Source organism: Nanorana parkeri, unplaced genomic scaffold, assembly GCF_000935625.1.
Source record: "Nanorana parkeri isolate BGI_ZX_2015 unplaced genomic scaffold, ASM93562v1 scaffold439, whole genome shotgun sequence".
Classification (NCBI taxonomy): domain Eukaryota; kingdom Metazoa; phylum Chordata; class Amphibia; order Anura; family Dicroglossidae; genus Nanorana; species Nanorana parkeri.
The window spans coordinates 214,609-237,440 of NW_017306707.1; the positions used below are offsets into that span (position 1 = coordinate 214,609).

The window sequence follows — 22,832 nt, forward strand, 5'->3', positions numbered from 1 at the left end:
GGCCACCGGCAGGGGCCGCCCCTAGGCTGTAATTGGTCTTTAGTTTTGTGCCTAGCGTCCTTCTCCTGCAGGTGGCGATATTACCCTACCATTCAGGATCTACGATCTGTTGCCTGTGTCCTTCAATGAACGGAGAGAAAAGGATTTTACGGTGAGTACAAAATCCTATTTTTCCAAGGAAAATCTAACTGTACACCAAACTTAAATTAGGAACATCTGAAGACTCCTGAAAGGGAATCAAATATATTCCACCACCCTGCCCCAAAATGTAAAAACAAAAAACTATTTGTTACTTTTACAAAAAATAGGATCATGAAGAACATTAAAGTGGACCTCTACCCCCTTTCACTAAAAATCACATGAGCATACAGCTTTTCAGCTGATCAGAAATCATCTTACATTCATTAGTCCAACAAACAAATGATATTTACTTAAAATTACAGTTTTTCCACTTTCTCGTCCTCTTGGGCATTAGTGATGTAATGTGCCCAAGCGTTGCATCCTGGGAAGGTTACATCAGCAGAACATTGCTGGGAGATCTCATCTGTAATCTCATGACGTCTCATGGAAAGGCATTTTCCTCCCCTGAGATGATGTGCATGGTCACATGTCCAAGTCACATGGGCCAGAGTTCCAGGAAGTAAAGGGAGAGCTAGTAACCTGCCCTAAGCAAAAATGGCCACTGTGAGAAGAATGGAGAGGAAAAGAAAAATAAGGTATGCAAAGAATACAAAGCCTGCAATTATCTAGAAGTATATGTTTGTAGATTGTCATTACTAAACATTTCTAAAGGTATATTTGATGTCATGTCAAAGATATGGGTAAAGTTCCTCTTTAAGTATTATATAACCCACGTGTACTATATCTACATATTATTTTAGGGTGTAACCACTGATGGCTGGGATTGCATTAAATGCCCTGGTGGGTTAACTGCAAGTGGCACGTGCCAGTGTTCTCCGGGGAGTATACTGGGTGAGCTTAATCTGTAATATTTCATGATGAGAAGTTAGTATAAAACACTTTTATAAAGACATTTGTATGATTATCTTGCAATGACAGCATAGCCAACATATACATACCCCATTATCCAGAGGCTTGACGCATATACACTGAGTGGCCAGATTATTATGACCACCTTATGACGTTTGTAGGCAAATTAGCTATAATTTGGCGCTGAAGTTGCTAGAGGGCCAGACCATTATAAATAGGGAAGCAGGTTGTTTACCACGACAGTAGAAGTGATTTTTGTTCTGAAGATAGTTCTATTTTGGAAATGAATGGAGTTTCTTGAACGAAAACCATATTCACTGTTAGAATAGAGTTAGAGGAAAAAATTAAATACTCCCCCTTCGATTTTTTTTCATCACAGTTGGCAACAGTCAGAAACAATTGTAAACTTGACACAACTATTAACTATTCTCAACCAGGGTGCCATCTAGCTCCCTGAGGGGTGTGTTGAAATGTTTGCACAATGTCATGCCTTTTCAAAGTGGAGCAATGTGTAGGGGGAACTCTGATGTGAAGGGGGGCTTTTGGTGTGAAGGGGGGTCTTTTAACGTGAAAGGAGAAGGCTCCTAATATAAAAGGGACTCTGATGTGATGTTGTTTTGGTTTGGAGTCCTTCATAACATAGCCTCCATAACATAGAATTAATAAAATGTAATAGTGTAAGACCCCTTGTAATGGCCATGGCAGATGGATGCAGTCCTCAGCAATCCTCTATTTGAAACTGGAATATTAGTTCCTGTGTACTGACGATTTACACAGACAATTTAGAAAGAGAGTTTTACTTAACAGATTTCTGTAGTATGAAAGGGCTATAATTAACAGACATTTGTCCAACTGCTATTGTTATTAAGTATTGGTACTGTACCCTCTGGTAAAAATTAAGCTTAAAGGAGAATTATGGGGCGAGTGAAAAACACTCATACCAATAATTCAAGCCGACCTGTGACACTGAAGCTGTCGCATGTCAGCTCTATTGATCGGGAAGTCCGCAAACACACACACAACGCAGATCGCTGACTTCCCGATCCTCTCCCTGCAAAGAGCGGTGACTGTAAGTCACCGCTCTCCACCGGATTGCCCCACTCCCCTCCCGATTTCTCCAGCCCTGACTAGAGAGGAAGAGCCAGCTGTCAATCAGCCAGCGGGGTGGATCTCAACAGCATTGTGGGGATCCGTCCTGGCTGTGGTGCAGCTCTGCACTCTCAGCATATAGCGGTACTGACTTTTGGGTCACTAGAGGACATTAGTATATGTCTTCCTGTGACCATTGTGGCAGTGTGTGGCAATGCCACTATGTAGAGTGGAAAAAGGGTCACCCAGGACTCTCAGCCAGAGGGGCTGAGCGGCTCCAGGAAAGTACTGTTACTAGGAAAGAGCTGGTTTTATAACTCATTCCGGGTTTTCTGGATTATAGTTGGGATCCTGGAGCCGGGAGATTTCAAAGCGAACTGGGAGGGAAGAAATCTCCATTCCTGGGCCCGGGCTTTAGTGGTGACCAGCACCAAATGATGGTGCACCTGTGCACAGTGCTTATGAGGAGGATGCTGGGTCAGGTTCAAGGCTCTACCTGGGTGACAGAGGAGGTCTCTGCAGGAGTCAGGAGGGCTCCACCCTGGGACCAGTCTGTGGCTGGCGGACTGAGGAGTGTGTCACCTGTGTGGTGAAGAGTGTTTGGTAAACATGCAACCTAAAGTCGGGGGACTTTGAAAGTGCTATTTTGCTGAAGAAAGAAAACTGTACTTTGTGTTTGAAACCCCTGCGAGGGTAAACCTGTGTTGTCTTTTGAGTTGGATTCAATAAAAGTGGGCAAGGAACCCTTAAAAGAAGTCATAAGCGAGTGGATGCGTCCTTAATGCGCTACCATTGGAAGCTAAATCTCACACCATGAAGAGAACTATGGCCAAAAAAGGTTAGGCCATAGTCCTCTTTTAAGGTACAGATACAGAGCCCAGCCTGCATGTTTAATATTTTTGTTTCCGATCAAGGGGTTGCTGTAAATCACCAGTCCATGGATTCCCTTTTTTGATAATCAGGTGATCTGGGAACTCCTGTTTGCAAAGCTGCAGAATGGTTCCAGAACAAAACCCTGCAGGCTTCCTGTTGTCTCTCCCATAAAGAAAGTCTGTTGTAAAAGAAATAAACTTTAAGATGTTTCTGCAAGCCTACTACCGTGTTTTCCCGAAAATAAGACACTGTCTTATATTTTTTTGGCTCAAAATAACGCACTAGGTCTTATTTTTGGGGTAGGTCTTATTTTTTTTAAATGTACAACAATCCACACTTATTACCGGTAGAAGATTTACAAGACAGGAGTGAGTGTCAAAGTTAAGAATATGGTGATCAGGGCAATCAGGTGTGTCGTACCTTTCCAAGAGCAATTTGTTAACCATCGCTGGCCAGAATGAGTGAAGCACGCTTTCACTATTGATTACTCACAGGCGGAGTGCATTTGGTATCACTCCGCCTGTGACAGGAGACGGCGCTATAGGGGAAGCATCGCGTTATGCGGCTTTGCTCCCTCCGCTGCCGCCTCGCTTCCTCTAGCGCTGGCTTTGTTGGCACCACTGATTCTCTCCCGCGGCTCTTCAAATTCCCCCTTTTGCCACCACCGGCCCACGGATCGGTCACAACTAGGTCTTATTTTCGGGGTAGGTCTTATATTTTAGCAATTCCCAAAAATAGTACTAGGTCTTATTTTCGGGGTAGGTCTTATTTTCGGGGAAACAGGGTATGTAAGCTTGATTGTGATATAGAAATCAGAGCGAGACAGAGGAGGGTACACAGCAGATTGCCATAGAATAGCTGGAGATTACAGAAAACCTAGAGTAGGTGGAATTGAATGAACTCTTTGATCTCTGTATAGTTCAGCGCAATGTTTTCTGGATAGCATTACTAGCTTATTGCTTTGCTTTAAGTTTTGCTCTTTACAATTGTTCCATTTAGTTGAAAGGTATGTGAATGGCACATTACTTCATGAAGCTGAATGCATTGACTGTGATGGGTCCGAGTCGTCATTTACAGCTCCTGACAAGCTAGGACTAAGGTATGTGAATTCTGCACTCATTTCCATCTTAGGCCTTGTTCACACCAAGCGCGGAGTAGGTGCAGAGCAGAGCAGTTACAGACCGGAGCAAAACTGCGTCCAATGTATTCCGATTGTATTTTTAGCTCCAGTTCACATCGCAGCGTTCAGTTCCAGAGCAGGTAAAAAAACTGCAGCAGGCCCTATTTTACCTGCTCTGGAACGCATGCAAACGCACCAAAACGCATGCAAACGCCTGGAACGCACTGAAAGCCCATTTTAAACAGAAACAAAAATAATGTGTTTAAAAAAACCAAAAAAAAACGGCCTGGAATGCAGCAAAAACGCGGCAAAAACGCGACTGCATTGCGTGTGCAGAAACTCATGCAGATCTGCTCTGCATTTGGTGTGAACAAGGCCTTAATCTTTCACTGCAGATACATTCATCCTAGACTCTTGTTTATCATGTCCTAGGTGTGAAAGATGCCATCAGACAGTTATCAGTCGGACAAACTCATGCAGCTGCTACCAGCCAAATACCTTGGTAAGGACACGGGACATATCTAGAATTTGTAGAGTTTCTGCTTAAGTAATACAACCCCAATTCCCAAAAAGTGGGGACGCTGTGTAAAATCTACATAAAACAGAATATAAAGATTTGCAAATCCCATAAACTCATATTTTATTCACAATAGTAAATAGAAAACATATCAAATGTTTAAACTTAGAAAATGTTCCATTTTAAGAAAAAAAAAGGTAATTTTGAACTTGATGGCAGCAACATGTCTCAAAAAAGTTGGGACAGGACCATGATTACATCGGTGTAGCATCAGCTCTTCTTTTACCAACACTCTGTAAACATCTGGGAACTGAGGAGACCAGTTGCTGGAGTTTTGTGAGAGGAATGTTGTCCCATTCTTGCCTGATATAGGATTCTAACTACTGAATGGTCCCGAGTCTTCTTTGTCGTATTTTTCATTTCAAGATGCACCAAATATTTTCTGGACTGCAGGCAGGCCAGTTAAGAACATGGACTCTTCTACTATGAAGCCATGCTGTTGTCATAGATGCAGTATGTGGTTTAGCATTGTCCTGCTGAAATATAACAGGCCTTCCCTGCATAAGATATAGTCTGGATGGGAGCATATACAGCTCTAAAACCTGGATATATCTTTCAGCATTGATGGTACCTTTCCAGATGTGCAAGCTGCCCATTGCACATGCAATAATGCACCCCCATACCATCAGAGATGTAAGCTTTTGAACTGAGAGCTGATAACAAGCCGGAAGGTCCCTCTCCTCTTTAGTACAGAGGACGCGGCACCCATGGTTGCCAAAAAGAATGTCAAATTTTGATTCATCTGACCACAGTACAGTTTTTCACTTTAAAACAGACCATTTTGAATGAGCTTTGACCCAGAGAAGATGGCGGCGTTTCTGGATCATGTTCAGATATACAGTAGCTTCTTCTTTGCATGATAAAGCTTAAACTTGCATTTCTGGATGGCACGGCGTCTGTGTTCACAGACAGTGATTTTTGGAAGTATTCCTGAACCCATGCAGTGATGTCCATCACAGAATCATGCCTGTTTTTAATGCAGTGCTGTCTGAGGGCCCGAAGATCAATCCAATGTTGCATTTTAGCCTTGTCCCTTGCGCACAGAGATTTCTCCAGATTGTCGTAAACTTTTGATAATATTATGTACTACAGATGCACTCGGCTGTAGATCCTCAAATCATCTCCAAATTGTTGCTGCCACTGTCCTTCCTTCTGGAGGGGGGCTACTTTTGTTCCCCATGGTCCCTGTGTGTGTTCTAAAGTAGTCGACGCTCCAAACTCCCTCCTGATGGACTACAAACTCAATACAAACTCAATACAAATGAGAAAACTAAACATTCACTACAGGTGCATCTTCCTGGTGAATGTGTTTTCATGTCTGGTAAATTTTCAACTACCACAAAATGTTTGGTGAATGTAACATTCATGACTTTAGAAATTTTCTCTTAAAGCTATTAATTTCTCCTACGGTTCATTGGGGTATACAGCGTGACATGACTGAGGGGGTATAGATCCCTATAGGAGGTTGAAAACTCTATTCTGCTAAGATATGTAAGGGTGACCACACTTGACAAAAGTGCCTTGTTGGCCATAAGTTTGAGAACTCGCACTCTCAGCTTAATTTCTTGCGTGTGAAGAATTATGAAAAGCTAAAGTAGGAGCGTAGGCATACAGATAAGTACCCAGTTATAATACATGCTGTATATGCTCACTATAAATTGACTGTAGCTGTGAACAGCCATTATACTTATACAAAGATACAATCCTGGGCTATAGCGCTAGCAGTATTTGAAATACATTTAATGATATGTTTATTTAATAGGAGACAACAAGTATTCAAAAAATCAAGCACTCAATATATCCCAAACAGTTCAAATCCAAATTTTTTACGCCACTTAGCTCCCAGGCAATTTGTTCGCCAAGCCCTGTGTGAGCAAAGTTGACGTAATGGGTAGGTTTTATGTCTGGTTGGTGACCGGCTTGAAATAAATCACATATTACTTTTATCTTCATTCCTCAGGCTGGAGGTATATGTTTCAATGCAGCAGGCCATATCCTGTCCAGAGTTATTTCGACCATCCGTTATGCACAACTGGTAAGCCTGTTATCGTTTGCAGAACAAATCATGAAGATGACATATACTAGGAATGTCTCACTGTTTTTTTCTGTTACTGTTCCAGGGTGTTTTGAGATCAGAATGGCTTTCCATTCATTTGCAGGCAGCAGCTGCAGCTTGTTCGGTATGTTTATCTCATGCTTTAATTCGATTGATGTGATTGTATTTTTAGAAAAAGATTTAAGGCTAATGCCAGAGAAAGTAAAGGAGCCAAAAACATCACCTGAAACACTTAGGTTTCATGCAAACTTGCCACTTGTGTTTTTTTCCTCTATATGCAGAGAAAACTTTGTCAGGCTAGATGCTGTGTTTATGCTTCCAGATGAGTTAAGTGACGCGCATTTATGTGTGTTTACATGCATCTGATACCAAACACACATCACACGAGCCATATATCACTGATTACTGCCGTCTTCTTATAGGTATACATGAGAAAAATGACTGTTCACACATGTTCATATGTTCTATTTCTGAGTCATGTGACCTTTTTGTTCCACAGCTGTACTCCAACCATACAGCATGCCAGGCTCTGGGGAACATGTGTGTAATGAATATGAACTCTGTGAGTCTGCAGAGCGCTGATGCCTGTGGTCTGTTCCGGTACATATTCACTAACACAGTTGCACGGGGAGTGGTCCATTCCATCTCTTACTGGTCAGTATATTACTCATATACTGTATGTAATGCCTGTATATAATATATTACGGTAATTATAATGTCTTGAACAAGGTTACAAGTTCCAAATGTTTTTTTTTTTCTAGATGTCTTTATTAATGTATTATTTATTCCAGTCTTCCTATTTGTCCCTGTTAAAGATCCACTGGCAGCCAGAATTAAAGCAAACCTGTAATGAAAGAAAATGCTTGCTGCCATTGCTGACCTCTCCTGCAGAAAATGTTATTAGCCTGGTTGTCACAGAGATCCTGTGCTTCAGTGCTTTCTGTATCACTTACCTGGAACAAGTATGTAGATCAGGAGCTCTGACCCTGCTCTGATTGTCTAATCAATCATTGTTCCAGGTCCCTAACTGAGAAAGTACTGGAGACAAAGACAGCCAGGCGCCTGGCCTTAGAAGAAGATCAGCAATGGCAGTTCTCTCATTTCTGGTTTGATTTAAGCCAAGCAGAAAACAGTCACATAAAAAATATGATATTAATGATCACCAGTTAATAAGTAACCAAATATGTTTCAAAAGTCTTAATTAGTGTGATGTTAAAGTGTCATTGTACCATCAAAGCAGAAGTAAAGTGATATATTTTTTATGGAGCCAAACTGATCCCCTTCAGCGCTGCACTCCACCTGTGCCGGTGCTTTCATCTTGTCCCCTGCCTTCTTCTGGGTTCTAATTCTTCAGCCCTTTGATTGGCTGGGCAGCTGAGACATAACTCCTGGGCATGCACACAGGAATTATTTATCTCGGCATGCTGAGGCTGTGCACTGAGGGAAAAAAATTGCTGACAGACAGCAACATGCTTTTATGGCAGAAGAGACTTTCCCAGATTCCCTTTTATATTAGTACATCACGCTAGCCTCGGCCTGCATTGTACAGACAGCATGCCATATGGCCTTATATGTCTTCTAAGTTTCTGTTAAGGCATATACTATCTTAAGGCATATACTATCCTAACATAAGCACTGTAATAGGAATACATACTATAGTTTTGATAATGCAATCAAAGCTTGTGTGCTTTGTATCACTTTACCTGCTGTTTGATATGATGCAACATACAGTATGTGACATTTCCCATCATGCATTGCTTCCAGCAAGCAATGATGATGTCACATTGTGGGAAGTTCAGACGTCGAGAGGTGGTTCAGACGTCAAGCTTGAGTAGTCTATACACGCAGTGAATTTTGGCCGGGTCTTTGTGAACCGACCAAAATTTACTGGGTGGGTGCTGCTGTCGGCACCCTTCCACCCAGCATCCCTCGATCAGGTGATTGAAGAAGCAGGTTGGCAAATTCTCAGGAGAAAGGAGCTAGCAGGCAATCAGCAGCCAATTGTCTGGCAGCTATTGTCAGAACAAAACACAGATTCCTCGACCAATGCTCATAAGCGTTGATGGAGCAGTCTGTTCAATTTCTTTTCATTTTCAAAGGAAAAAAATAGAACCGTGTGTACACGGCTTTAGTTGGGGTGGTGACACAAGGAAGTGCACATTCACAGGGCTATGTGGAATTGTGTCAGTGCATTGAGGAAGTACATCCTATGGGCATCTTCAATAAGTACGTTTACAAACTTCTAGATGGATCTGGTTATTAGGAGTGGGAGAGAACTTATGGAACTTCAATATAGAATACATATTTATTTTTCATTTTGACCATAGATAGCCTATAAGAAAGGAAAGGTCAAATAAATGGTCAGGTAAATATTTGGTTTTCACCTTGCAGTAAAGAAATTACAGCTACAATCTGCTATTGACAAGGCTCCTACATATTGAACCTTTTTATAATATGTTTTTCAATGGTAAGCGTTGTTTTATGCACTGCAGCTGTCCAATGAATGCTTTGTCTCACAGGAGGACCAATATTCCTTGGCTCTATTATGATGACCAGCCAGGATTAGCAGTCCGAGTCCTTACAGCTTTTCCTTTTCCAGAAAACTTCAGCTTTAAGTGGGGTGAGCAGGTGGGTGAAAATTTCTATAGTCTGAAGGTATTTAGAATTATCCTAAGCCTCTAATTTAATACTGGGAATGTTGCAGCTTTTTTTTTTTCTATAAGAAAGATTTAGTACTTTTTTTGTCCCGTTTCATCCATGTATATGCCACAGACATATTCCACAGCACCCACATGCGTTTAGGGTTATTGCACACAGATAATTTTACTGCATCATAAAAGCAGGAATACAACTGAACCAAAATGCAGACTGCTGTTTTTATTCCTTATTTCATGTATTAATCCTGCAGTTGCATTCAGTCTTCATTCCATTTTCTGTTCTTAGTTCCATTTCCACTGATCATGAGGGGAATGCAAAGCAAAACTGACACTGCTGGTCACTGACTACTGTGTGAAAAATGGCAGATCATAGTAGGAAGAAAACTGTCTTGTGTGTGTTTGTACAGGAAATAGTTAACCCTAGTCTTGTTATTGATGTTTTTATTTAGCATATATATATATGAAAGAGATCAGCTTGATATAAATAATTTTATTAAAGAGTAACTGAATTCTGGGAGCTGTGCCCAAAGAAGGCAGGAAGATGGCAAACGACTAGTCACCAGTATTGCTTGTGGTCTCCCAGGTCCCGATCTTTCCCCATTACTAACGTACCATGCCTTGTTCTGAACTGTGTCTCTGTGTAGACATGGCCATCTTAGCAGAGACAAGACTTTTCTTCCTCATGTCAGAGCCTCCAGCAAGGAGAACAGTGAGCAGCATGGTAGTGACATGACCAAATCTCACTCCAGATCTGCTAAGACTGGCAGTCAGAGACAACAGTGCCTTAGATCTCACACTACAGATGTAAAACTATGATTCTGGAGGCACAAGAGTGCCTAGGCACCCTCACATCCTAGCAATTGCACTGTTATTGTTCAGGAGGAATTCCAGACAATAGGTAACATTTTCAGGGTAGTGTTTTGGCACCATAAACACTTCTAGATGTTCTCTATAACATAACAAATCTTGACTTTTTGAGTTCAGGTCTGTTTTAATGTGTGTTTTTGAAGACATTTAAAAATCTTGTTTCTATGTGTAATTTGTAATTTTATATGTATATGGGGGCAGCCATATTTGCTCATTACATGCTCAGACTCTGCTACACAATGGTTGTGTTTTGCTGCGCCTTCTCACAAAGCAATGAATGAGTATGATTTTGGTAATGAAATGATGTGATATTTTATTGTGTTCCAGGCACAGGACACAAAACTGGCATTTTTAGCAGCTCTGTATGATGTGAGGGGGAAGTTCATTGCATGGAGGTCACTTCATGGAGGCTTGCTGCAGGTAATTGGAAGTACTGTTTTCTTTATCAGTTAAGAACCACGGGCATGTGACATATGCCTTGAAAGCCTTAACCACAGTGCTTTAGCTGCACACCAGACACTGTTAGTAACCCTTAGTTAACCTTAAGCAACCCTATTTAAGTCCTTCCTCTACTTTTCCCCCAAACCGAAAATTGTTCTGCTGATTTTTCTTTTTTACCATCAATATTTACATTTTCTATTTGCGTTTGTTTTACTTGTTTGTTTTTTAGAATCTCATTTGATTAAGTATGCAGAACCATTTCTATATTACAGCTATTGAGTAGAAAGGAAATGTTACATAGTACAAGTCCAAATGGTTGCTTGGTGCTTACCTCCAACACTTGGCTGGTATGGGTAACAGAAGACTGGGATAATTTACTGAAGGAGTTGAGAATTTGAACATCATAAACGATGCGGATATTCACTAAAAATATCCAGTCATGTGTAGATAAAATAAGTAACCAGGAATCTTCATTTCACATTGGATAATTGAAGTGAATAGTCACATAATGTATTGTGTGAAGGTTCTCGACTCCTTTAGTAAATCAGGTTTCCTTTGCGTAAAAGATCATACATTTGAAGTAGATAGTCATGTTTTGCATAATGCATTTGCTGCTGTTACTGACTACTGGCTGGTTTGCTTTTTTTACAGCTGTGTTCTGACACCTCTAAGCGGTTGGATGCTGCATTTGATTTTGGAACAACATATGAACAAAATGTAAGAACCGAGTGGCACATTATTTCTGAGCTTTCACTGCTGTAATAATGTACCTCTACCCCAGTTTTGGAGATGTTTAAACATAATCTTGAGCTAAACCTTTCTTGACGAACACTAGTGACTAATATGTCATTTTTAGGGGTTGTACACACACATAGTTCAGGGCATTTCCTATCCTGAACCAAAACCATTATAACCTTAGATACATAGTCACATAAACCTTTAACCTAAGAAGCAAAATAAAAGGATCATTAAACTCTTATTTGGGGGGAAAAACCTCTATTCATTTATTGTGCATATGAATGAATAAATCCCATAGACAGTCTAGTTGGATATGCATTTGCACATTAGCATGTACTTCAAGCAGGAGCACACTTACTGGGGTGACCATGATGCTTCTACATGCTATATGGGAGCATTGTAATGCTAGGACGAAAAGTCACTTACTGTCAGAATCAAAGTCTGCATTATAAAAGCAAGTCGCTCAACATATGTGAAGGATTTTGGATTTACAGGCACTTTAACCCTTCGTAGAAGGGACACTACATGCACGGTGTCTATTCTAGACAATCTCTTGTAGTATATTGTCACATCTTACGTTTTGTAGAGAAAAAAAACTGCAACAATATCTTGCACCGACCAGCTGTGTGAAAAAACCTGTATGTATATTACAAGAGAGGGGTTAAATGAAATTGTATCCAAGCACAATGATTCAACTTCGAAAGTCAAACAATCGGAACGCTTGACCCAGCAACTTTAAACAACAGTAGATTGTTCCAGTCACCATTCCTTGATTCCAAAACCATCCACCCTATCTGGGAAGCCCTATGGTCTACTCTGTTAAAGTCTATGAAGCTGGGTACACACACAGTGAATTTCAGGTGATTCAACTGGAATCTGGCAAAATTTGCTTAGCTTATGACACTATTCCTTCAGCAGAAGTTGATCATTATATCGACTTCTGCTGAAGGGACATGTTGGATAAACCTCGGCAGAACAAATCAGCCGGTGGCCGCTGTCAGAATACATTAGGGGCAGTGGGTGAAACGTCCATCTATGCTGTTCAGCATGGATGGAGGAATCTGTTATATTTTCTTCATTCAGCCCGCAGGTTGAACAGAGAAAATATTAACGTGTATACCCAACATTACCTCTGTGGCACTGCAGGTCAAATTTATAAAAAGTTGAGCATAGGCATTCCCCCATTGCAATGCAATTGAGGAGCCTCTCCACCAGTCACTGAGACAACCAGCACTGCATTGTGGAATGTGGTGTCTCATGCAAACCCAGAATCTGGGGAGTCTTAGGGCACAAGAGATGCACTTTGAAGTTACTAAACATAGTTTGCAGATAATGGATAGGTTCTTGTATTTTTTCTGATTACATTTTTGTTTCAATTGCTTATGTTGGTTACTCTGATTTGTCTTGCGTAGTGTGAGCTGCCTGTGTCCAAGCTCCTCCGTGACTTTCCAGAGCCTGTGTTTTATGATGTGTATCTCTCCTACCGCGGAAGTGACAGCCAGCAGAACATATGGCCTGTGCCAATATTAAACCTAAACCTTCAGTACAATGACCAGTTTGTCAATTTAGGTAAGTCATTATTGCTACAAATATCTGCCTGTTCATAACTGGCCTTACTTATCATTTGTCTTGAGAAAGACCTTCTCTGTCCTCCAGAGCCACCAGTCAGGTTCAGACTTTTGTTCTGACACTGCTGGTTTTTAGGGTGGGTTGGGTACACTTGTTGGCTCTGCTCTGTGTCACAAGATCATGAGGAAAGTGTCACTTTCCTGGAAAAGCATAATTCCACAGTCTGCATGATAGAAAATCCATTGGGGGAACATGAAGTTGTAATGGTTGCAGTAGCTGCACAGAATTAAAACATACTTGCCACTCAAGATATAACTGACCTCTTGTCTGTTTCATATTTTTAGTTTAGAAGGTTGCTATTATAGGTTCAGTTATAGTTGCATAGAATTAAAAATGGGAGAAAGCCTCTTTCTTCTGAGTAGCCGTTCAGGCCGAGCACTTGTAGGTCTCTAATTTCTATTAGTCCCTGTGCACTAAAACCTTATTCCCCTTTGCAAATCCCATCCATCTGTATAATCATACTCCTGGTACTGCTTTGCTACTAAACTGAAGCATGCTAGTAGGAGGTTATACCTAGGGTTAGCTTACAGTTTCTTTTTTATATCTGTGTCCAATCATTCTATAGGCAGCAGTCTCGGATAACAGGATTTTATGGTCAGTACAAAAATCCCTTTGTTCAGTTCTGGACATCGCTTTTCCATTTTGGGAGGTTGGGCACTAGGCACCACTTTAATTTTTGCTTATTGTCTGAAGGAGATGAATGATAGGAACCTTTCAAAGTCATTTCTTCATGAGTTATATAAGATCTTTTAATTGTTTGTTTTTTTACTCATTCTTTTTTTCTTCTCCTGATATTTCATTTAGTATAAATGGACCCCTATGTCCCAGAGAGACCATAGTCCCTTCGCACTCCTGACTGCAGGATCCCTTATATGTATAAGCGGGTGCAGCGGTAGTCGACAGGTGGCAGCGGTCACAAGCATAAGAAAAACAGAGACACCGGCACTCAAGGATGCAATGCAACAAACGTCTATTTATTGCAACGAATGTTTCGGGGTCACACAGGATCCCCGTCTTCAGGCAAAAGCATACACTTTGTGACGCCGAAACGTTTGTTGCAATATCTGCATGCAATAAATAGACGTTTGTTGCATTGCATCCTGGAGTGCCGGTGTCTCTGTTTTCCTATGTCCCAGAGGGCCCTTGTACTGCTGCGTAGATGGCATGTAAGCCACTTAGAGGGTTAGTGGGAGGGTTTTACGAACATCTATGACATAGGTCATGAGGTTCAGAGATTTGAGTCTCCTTTATACATTTTAAAGTGTATCTCCATTTGTTGAAAGAAAAACTCTCTGGAAGTAAATCCTGTACATTGCAAGGATTTACAAACTTCAGAATTCTACCTGCAACAGATTAAACTGGCACGTGGATCCCAATCACCGTCTATGTCCTGAGTGCCCACTGGGAGGGTATGGCTACAATAAGCACATAATCAGTCCTAGTTTTGTATTAAGAGAACAACTACAGGGAAAGACAGTAAGCCAATCGCATAATTTGTAAATGACGGTTCTGGGGGCATTCTTTACATGGATAGTCTACAGGATGCTCCCAGGGTTGCCAAGGGAGCAATGTTTTAATTTTAGCCCTCAGGTGGAAATAAAAAGGTATTTTTTTAGGAACATTAACTTACAAAATGGCTTGTAGTGTAGTAAAGTTCAATATCTATTTTTTAACAGAAGTTTCGTGTTGTGTAAAATGGAAGGATGTCTTGCCTTTTATAATAAAGAATCTGTTTGCACTTATTTTGCTTTTTAAATTTGTCTTTCTGTTTAAACATTTTGACAAAGGAAACAATGTTAACAACTGGCTGCTGACCCGTCGAATATTCTTGGTTGACACACTAAGTGGACGAGAAAATACTCTAAACAGCTTACCTCGTGTTATTCGAATCGCCTCAAAAATCGCCTTTAGGTAAAAGAAATGTGATACTTTTTATACATAATCACCTTTAGAACATATGTTATAGACTTGGCAAGCATTTGTGACACCCTCCCAATGCCCCAAGCTGATGGGTCGGAAAGATTATATCTAGCAAAAGTAGGCTCAGTAGTAGTTCAGTGGGCTTCCCAAAGCACTGACCAGAATGTTGCAAGTAGCATTTGGGCAGCGTTGGACATTGAAATGTTCTGCTTGTCCCCAAATTCTGTTTTATTAAGAAGTAACAATAATAAGCTTTATTGATTTATATATTGCCATCACTTACAGCATCAGCTTGGTCCCTGGCACACACAGAGGAACAGTCTACCCCCCTCTCATGACTGTGGAATACACAGATATACAAGTACAAAATCCAGAAAGCCAGACTGTGAAGGTATGCGTCTTTGTTAAATAATACTGACAATAGTGATTCTTTAATTGAGCCTCACGTGTGTAACTAAACATTAACTCAGTGTACCGCTACATACTGCCCAGGCTGTAAGTGTAAAAATACTGCAGATTATTGATCATAGTTTAAATAATGTCTCTCAGACTTCATAATTTACAGTTGCAACTGATCAATTATCAGAACGTGCTTGTGTTAGTCACTAAACAATTGAAAAGAAAATTAATGAATATTTTGGACACAATTGTCGTATACTTGGTGGAATCAGCACCAGTTAGCTTCCATATTGTCTTCTCCACTACTCTAACGTTTACTAATGATGATTTTTTTTTAGCTTGGTTACCACTACCAGTAGATGTGAAAAAAGTGAATAGATAAGGGAAAAACTAAATACAAAACTTGTTGGGAATCACCAGTAAAGGGTGGGTCATAGTGAGTCAGAATAAGGGTGCTACAGCATTACAACCAACCAACCAGGCAATTTTAGAATGCCTGACCATTACACCTGTATGTTGGACATTATATTTAAAAACCAAGAGCTTTATTATGGAATTACAAGGTTTTCCACAAGATGGAGTGTGTTTTTCAGAATCTGTGCCCATTCAGTCAAAAGAGCATTTGTGAGGTCAAGTAGTGATGTTGGATAAAATGACTTGGGTCGCGAGACGCATTCCAGTGCATCCCAAAAGTGGACTGTGTGCAGGGCACATACATTTCTTCACACCAAACTGTTCAAAATGTCTTTGTGGATTGTCAGGTGGGAACTGAAAAATGCCTTCTCCAAAGTGTTGCCATGAAGTTTGGAAATGCATTATTGTTTAAAATGGCTTTGTGTGCTGTAGCACTAGCAGTACCCTTCGTTGGAAACATCTGAACTCAGTTTGGAAAGGTGTTCTCATATTTTCTGGTCATATATTTTAAGTGTGATGGTCAGCTGTCCACAAACCTTTTTGCTGATATAGTGTATGCTCGTCTGATGGAATGACCTAGCAGAGTGACAGTATGAAGTTCAGATACAGGTTTAACATACATTGTCAAATCAGATAAAGCCAACGCGTTTAAGGGGCTATGCCTCGACCATTTGTCAGGGAGTGGCTGGTAAGTAAAATGGCATGGTCTCAGCAGCTTTAATGTGAAGGTGAATACACATAAATAAATTTTTTTAAGATACATTTTTACATAATTAGTAATGGTCTAGTCAATCCGTACAAATTCTTTGCATGAACTCTACGGCTGAAACCAACAAATCGATTAATCGATAATCAGAGTAGTTACCAACTATTCTCATTATCGACTAGTTCTCTCCTAGCACCCCAAAGGCACCTCCCGCCAGCAGTGCGATCGCCCATACTGGAACTCACTGTCATGCAGTACGATTGCAAAAAATTGTGCATGCAGTTCTGTTCTGAAGCAAACTTTGTTTGTAACACTCTATTTGTGTATTTTAAATAAAACATTGTATTTCTTTCTTTCTTTCTTTCTTTATTTTTTATCCAATTAATCGATTAATCGAAAAAATAACAGGCCAACTAATCGATTATGAAAATAATCATTAGTTGCAACCCTAATGAACTCGTCAAGTGGAATCATTTTGTGTGTGAGATAAAGTTTGGAGTGTACAATGCCTAGCTGTTTGGTAATGGACACGGTTACATTTGCTCTTTATTTTTTGGCTTATTAAAAAAAAAATATATATTTCCATGTTTTGTCAAAAATGTAATTTATTTTCTATTTCAGGTTTCTTTTTCTGTTCAGTATGAAATGAGTCAGGCTGAATCCATCACTCAGACAGATGTAAGTTATCCAACTTTTGCTGTGTGTTTATTGTCATGTGTCCAGCATACTTATGACCCTCTCATTGTACCGCAGGTGGCGTTGGGTGTGCTCGGTGGACTGGCTGTGCTGTGGTCCCTTCTCCAAACTGCTGCTTGGAAAAGAAGGATAGGTAGCCAGGTCATTGACTTGCAGGTGAGATGGACGCTGTTTAAAATATTGAGAACAACATAGCATTTCATCATTTTATCGCAGGCCATAATACTATAGTAGAAGAAAAAATGACATGTAATTATCCTTAATAGCAATGATTGTAGCTGTTATTTACACACTATCTTCCTTTATTTTTAGACTGTGATTCAGTTCTTGGTTATATATGCTGGAGTTCTGGCCAATGTATTTTTCGCTGTGACGGTGGGAACTGGTGTTTACTGGCTTCTTCTGTTCAAAGTAAGGAAGACTTTTGTGTGAACTTTCTGTTGGTGTTTAGTCCCAGTAACACATTTATCTCTGCAGTGACCATGCTACCGTTGTCATTTGTGTTTTATCAGCCAGAGTCAGGCTCTGTTCACACCTAGACGTATCGAATATACGCGTTTGTCGCACGTTTCGCGACGCGCGGTTTTACCGCGATTCGCGGTAAAAAAACGCGTGACAAACGTGCATTTCCGAGGGCTACTTGTCTGTATCCCAATGGAAACGCGCGACAAAAACGCTGCAAAGAAGCTCATGTACCTTTTCATGCGTAGGCCGTTTTGTAGCGCGTTCAGACGAGCTGAAATACGGCAAGGTGTGAACCATACCCATAGAAAACAATGGGATTTTCATGTTTGAGCGTTTTGTAGAGCGTTCGTAGAGCGTTGAACGCGCTACAAAACGTACAGGTGTGAACCAGACCTCAACCAAACAAAGTCCTTTAAATTGGTTCCCCAGGTTAAATGATTTTAAAGATATTGTAGAGAAGAGGCAGCGAGTATGTGAACATAAATATAACTCTCACTGATCTTCTTTACCCTAGTGGTGGAAGACTGATCAGCCTATTAATATAAGTGGTTCACGTAGGCTGAGTTGTTATGATCCTGGTGCCTGAAGACCAGCTTCAAGGCAGCCTGCTTATCTGGGTGACAACGTGAGCAAGCTGAGCTGGGCATGTCTCCTGTGCTGATCATTTAGTTTTTATATCCACAAACAATATGGCAGCCTCCAGCAGCAATCCTAAGTGCCATGTGTCAGTGATACATGGATTGTCCCAGATGTCATTCAGGGAAATGTGCCATCTCATTGCTGGTCACCAGGCATTGGATTCCTTGATGACACTCCTGACTTTTGACCTACACCATTAACAGAAACTGGAGTGTTAGTCGTGCTAGAGTTTCTATTTGTGTTGAGGCATTCACTTCACACTTTCACAATTAGGTTTTGTATGAGAAGCATTGGGACTCTAGTAGGATGGGTGTACATTTCTCCTGCATTACTCTCCTATGTGTACTGAAACTCTGAGTGAGCCAATTCAGTGCTGGCCTTCTAACTCTTGAAAAATTACACGTTTCCTTTATCAGAGAGTTTGATTTAATTTCAGTATCCTCTTTTGTTTCATAGGGTCAGCAATACGTCTCTGTGCTACTGCCTCTACCCAGTGATGAAAAAAACTTTATAACTTATGTATCATGTGCATTTGTTTTGAAGGTATGGCATTATCTTTATACAGCGCTTTGACCCAACATATAATTCATGGTTTATTTCCTTAACCCTTTCATGACCAGAGGTCATTCAACACCAGAATCCACCAACAATAAGTTTTTAAAGGCAAAGAATATCCAGTCCATTAAAACTCCCCACTATGGATAGTCTTTGCTTTGTGGATTAACAACTTTTTGTTGTTGGTGAACTCTGGTGTGTGGCTCCTTTTTTTGTGCTATTGTGCTGGAGCGTGGACAGCTCCCGGCCTGCAATCATGCATGGCCGGATGCTGGAGGCTTGGTGTTGGACAGACCAGTGAAATTTCTCTGTATTTGGATACCAGAGGTCATTGAAGCTTAGATGCCCAGGTCAAATTTAGCAATTACAGCATGCATTGGTTAAAGGAGAACTATGGGGTTAAGTCTTTTCCCCATAGTTCTCCTTAGGTAACGGGAGGACACAAACTAGCGTCCTCCCGTCACCCTAGGCTCAGTATACAGCGAGCTGTAGCTCGCTATATACTGAGACGCCGCAGCTGAAGCGGATCCCGACAATTGTGCCGGGATCCGCCCAGCTGCGTGAGTGACAGCTGGCTCTGCCTATCTAGAGGCAGAGCCAGCTGTACCCGCCCCCTCCCCCGTCCGTTCCGCCAGTCAGCGCTGGCGGATCAGAGCGGGGAATCCAGCCCCTCCCCTGTCACGGCAGAGAGCCGTGACAGGATCGAGAGGTGAGCAAACGCCGGTATATGTTCGCTCACCTCCCGATCTACTGAGCCGACCTGTGACAGTCTCATTGTCACAGGTCGGCTAGAACTATGAGGTGATTGAAAATCACTCACCTCATAGTTCTCCTTTAACTTAACAATAGTAACTAATTGCACACCTACATTTTTTTCTATATATTTTTTTAAAGTCCCATTAGGTTCTGATTTGGTACGCTGTTTTAATTTATTCACCGATTTATTTTAGGCTGACAAATGTGCAAAAGTGTTAAAATTTTTTTTTACATTCTTTCTATTTTTAATGATTATTTTTAATATTGAAATTGTATCATACAGTTACTTTATTAAATGGACAGTACTGCAGATGAATGCTGTTCATCAGTGGAGCCTTCAGCTTGCATGCAGTCAGTATTTCAGAGCTGTCATACTAGTCAAATAACTGGAAACCACTCTGAATGGTTCCCAATTGTCAATGGGGACCCCAACCATCACTGATAAACGAGATAGAGAGCCAGCAGCTGAAGTAAAGCGTGGGCAGCTGCCTCTCAATGGTGGTGGGGACATTTATTGACATGTTCTTGGCAGACTGCAGGTCTGAGTTGAAATAGTATTGTTTTTTTTGTGTGTTTTTTTCATGATGAAAATCAGTCCAGGAAAGCATTGGTGTCTACCCAAGTCTCAGTTTCTGCCAAGGAACGTGCTGCCTAAAAATCATCGAAGGCAGACTGTCCTCTTGCTGATGTTGGCTCAATTTTTTTTTTATTGTCTATTGAGGGACACAGGAAGACTTAAACCTTCGGGTATAATGTCACCTAGAGTATAACCATTCTTACTACAAACAATTTTTTCTTTTCGTTTTTCTTCAACCAAGACTCTTCTCTGCACCGCTGCTACAAGTTTTGCCTCCGATTTGCAACTATATGGCGGAGTTGTCCTCAATCATGCATTTGGACCCCGATGGACTGGAATTTTCACGGCTAGCCTGGCAGTCATCTTCAGGAACTTGCTTTCCCATGTGGCTCTTTCTAGTCTCAGTTCTGGTTCTGTTAGCTGTGGAGCACTTTTCCACTGCGCTTGTTCTGTCTCTTAAGACTCACATAGTGAGTAGACCCATTGGATCAAGCAGTGGGAGCTCCCTCTTATTTTCTGGTCGCTGGGTGCTATTGTTCTCCTTTTCCCTCCAGCTATGCCATGGAAGGGGTCAACATTGTGGAACTTAGTGCTGATGTCATATTCTGGGTGGGGGGTTTTGCTCTCTTTCCAGCCATACAGCATTGATGAAGCATCTTCCCCCTGCTGTTCCCGCTGCAAAGAGCCATGAGGAACTTAAATCTTTACTGTTAAAGTCTATTGAGGGACACTGGTTTCCCCCCATTGTGTTTGTGATCATGCTCTCTATACTGATTTCTGCTGGAAGTAGGAGGGGTTATACCCCCTGGGCTGGCCTGCAGTTTTTTGGTTAGCCAGTGTTTAATCCTCCTGTAGGTGGCAGCATAACCTGAGAGGTCTGCACACAGCGGGTGCAAACATTCCCATGCTTCCCTACATGGGTTGCCAATAGAGTCAGTTGCAAGTGATTTATTAATACAAAGCCTAGGAATTCACAGGTAATAAATATATTTCACAACATAGTTAGTTCTGCTAGGTACATCCATGAGTGTGCACCAAACAGGATTGTGGGGCATTTTAGGTTGTACTAGGTCAAGTTTAGGCAACTATGGCTCTCAGATTCAAGTGTGTGGCTGTCAGTTTTGCAAGGCTTCATGGGACTTGTAGTTCCACAACAGCTGAAGTGCCGAGGTTGCCTATGCCTATACTATGTATTTAGTGTGTTCCTGGGTCTTACTTGACATTTATTTGTCTATATAGATTCTACTGATTTTTTTTAAGTCTGTGCCTGAAGGTAATAGTCTTAATTCTCTTTTAGGCCCTTCAGTTCTTGCACACTCTTATCTCTCAGCTGACCATTGATATTTTCTTCATTGACTGGGAGAGACCCAAAAACAAAACCTTAAAATCTGAAGGTGAGATTATACTTTTATGTGTAATTTTTCATATCACTGCTTTCCTCGTTCAAGAATAAAATATAGCTATTATGTTAGGCTTAGAGTGGCCATTCAGGGACTTGAGTGTTTAAACTAGTGACTCAGAAAAAGCTAATATGGGCCCTTAGGCTGAAATTCAAAGTTATTTTTCCAAACGTGCCCAATTGCCTCCTATCCAGTGTGTATGCCTGCAGGTCCTTGATGCACAGCAGAGGCTCCTGTTCCACCAGGTACATCAACAATACTTAATTACCAGCACACGAACAGCAATCTTCTCCTTTTAGTCATAGCTATGACTAAGGCCCAGAGTTTGGTCTGAAAGGCGTAACCTGCTGTATATTTGCAGTTTTTATGCCAAGTTGCAATAAAGCGACATTTGGAGATGATCCCTGTGTGCCAGTAATTAGGTATCCTTAGGCTGAAGTTGCATTATCATATTGTGGTCAACATATTTAGCAGCACGTCTGGATTGATAGTCAGAAAAAAATGAAATCTATGTGTTTCCTTTTAGAATATTCAGAATACTATACTTGTTGTTTTGTATATGGCAGTGGTTATCAATGTACGAGCTATAAGGGGACTCAACTGCAGCTCCAGACATTACCAAAAGGTTGCACATAATATTCAGTGTATGTAATGCTAGAGAGGGATGTCAGAGACTGCAGACATTAGGTACTTGGAAATGATGGTCAGAGCCTGTGGACATGCTATAGGTTTGGTTGGAGACATCATTTAGAGACTGACAACATGTTGTAAGAGGCTAGTAGTGATTACTGGTCATACGTGCTTTAAAATTCTTTAGTCTCCCACTTCCACTACAAACTGCTGGGCTCCAAGGGCCGCACAAGTTCTGAAAGGCCACAAGTTGGATACTAAGGATCTAGAGAATCTAATAGAGGGAAATACTTACTCCATAATCTCCCAGGCGATTCTGGTATTGAGAACCGCTCCTCTAGAGCTGTTCCTCTTCTCCGGTTGTGTTGCTGCCCCTCTCGCCGACATCCTACTGTGCAATGTAGAGGACCAGCAGCCACCACTGGTCCTGCTTTGTATGTAATGATGAGAGCCTGCCCACATTCCTAAACTGGATATAAGAAGGCCAGAGCATTGGTCGCTGCATGACTGTAGAGAAAGATAAGTATTCCTCTTTATTAGATCCCTCTAGTCCTCTAGATAAAACAATCATTATATTTTGCATATATGGAGGAAGGGGACAACAGGGTTATGTTACGTTTTAACTTCACAACACCAGT

The 22,832-nt window shown here is 41.1% G+C and overlaps 1 protein-coding gene across 1 annotated transcript in view; it reads left to right on the top strand.

Annotated features, from left to right (window-relative positions):
- TMEM67 (transmembrane protein 67) overlaps nt 1–22,832 on the top strand; it is a 36,412-nt gene that overhangs the window by 2,347 nt on the left and 11,233 nt on the right. The window contains exons 4-20 of the mRNA XM_018560198.1: nt 882–972; nt 3,952–4,051; nt 4,505–4,574; nt 6,610–6,698; nt 6,781–6,829; nt 7,205–7,359; nt 9,225–9,333; nt 10,563–10,649; nt 11,322–11,387; nt 12,821–12,977; nt 14,825–14,948; nt 15,243–15,348; nt 17,098–17,154; nt 17,230–17,328; nt 17,485–17,583; nt 18,733–18,819; nt 21,462–21,558. Of these exons, the coding sequence (XP_018415700.1) occupies nt 882–972; nt 3,952–4,051; nt 4,505–4,574; nt 6,610–6,698; nt 6,781–6,829; nt 7,205–7,359; nt 9,225–9,333; nt 10,563–10,649; nt 11,322–11,387; nt 12,821–12,977; nt 14,825–14,948; nt 15,243–15,348; nt 17,098–17,154; nt 17,230–17,328; nt 17,485–17,583; nt 18,733–18,819; nt 21,462–21,558 (1,642 nt within the window). The remainder of the gene's footprint in view (nt 1–881; nt 973–3,951; nt 4,052–4,504; nt 4,575–6,609; nt 6,699–6,780; nt 6,830–7,204; nt 7,360–9,224; nt 9,334–10,562; nt 10,650–11,321; nt 11,388–12,820; nt 12,978–14,824; nt 14,949–15,242; nt 15,349–17,097; nt 17,155–17,229; nt 17,329–17,484; nt 17,584–18,732; nt 18,820–21,461; nt 21,559–22,832) is intronic.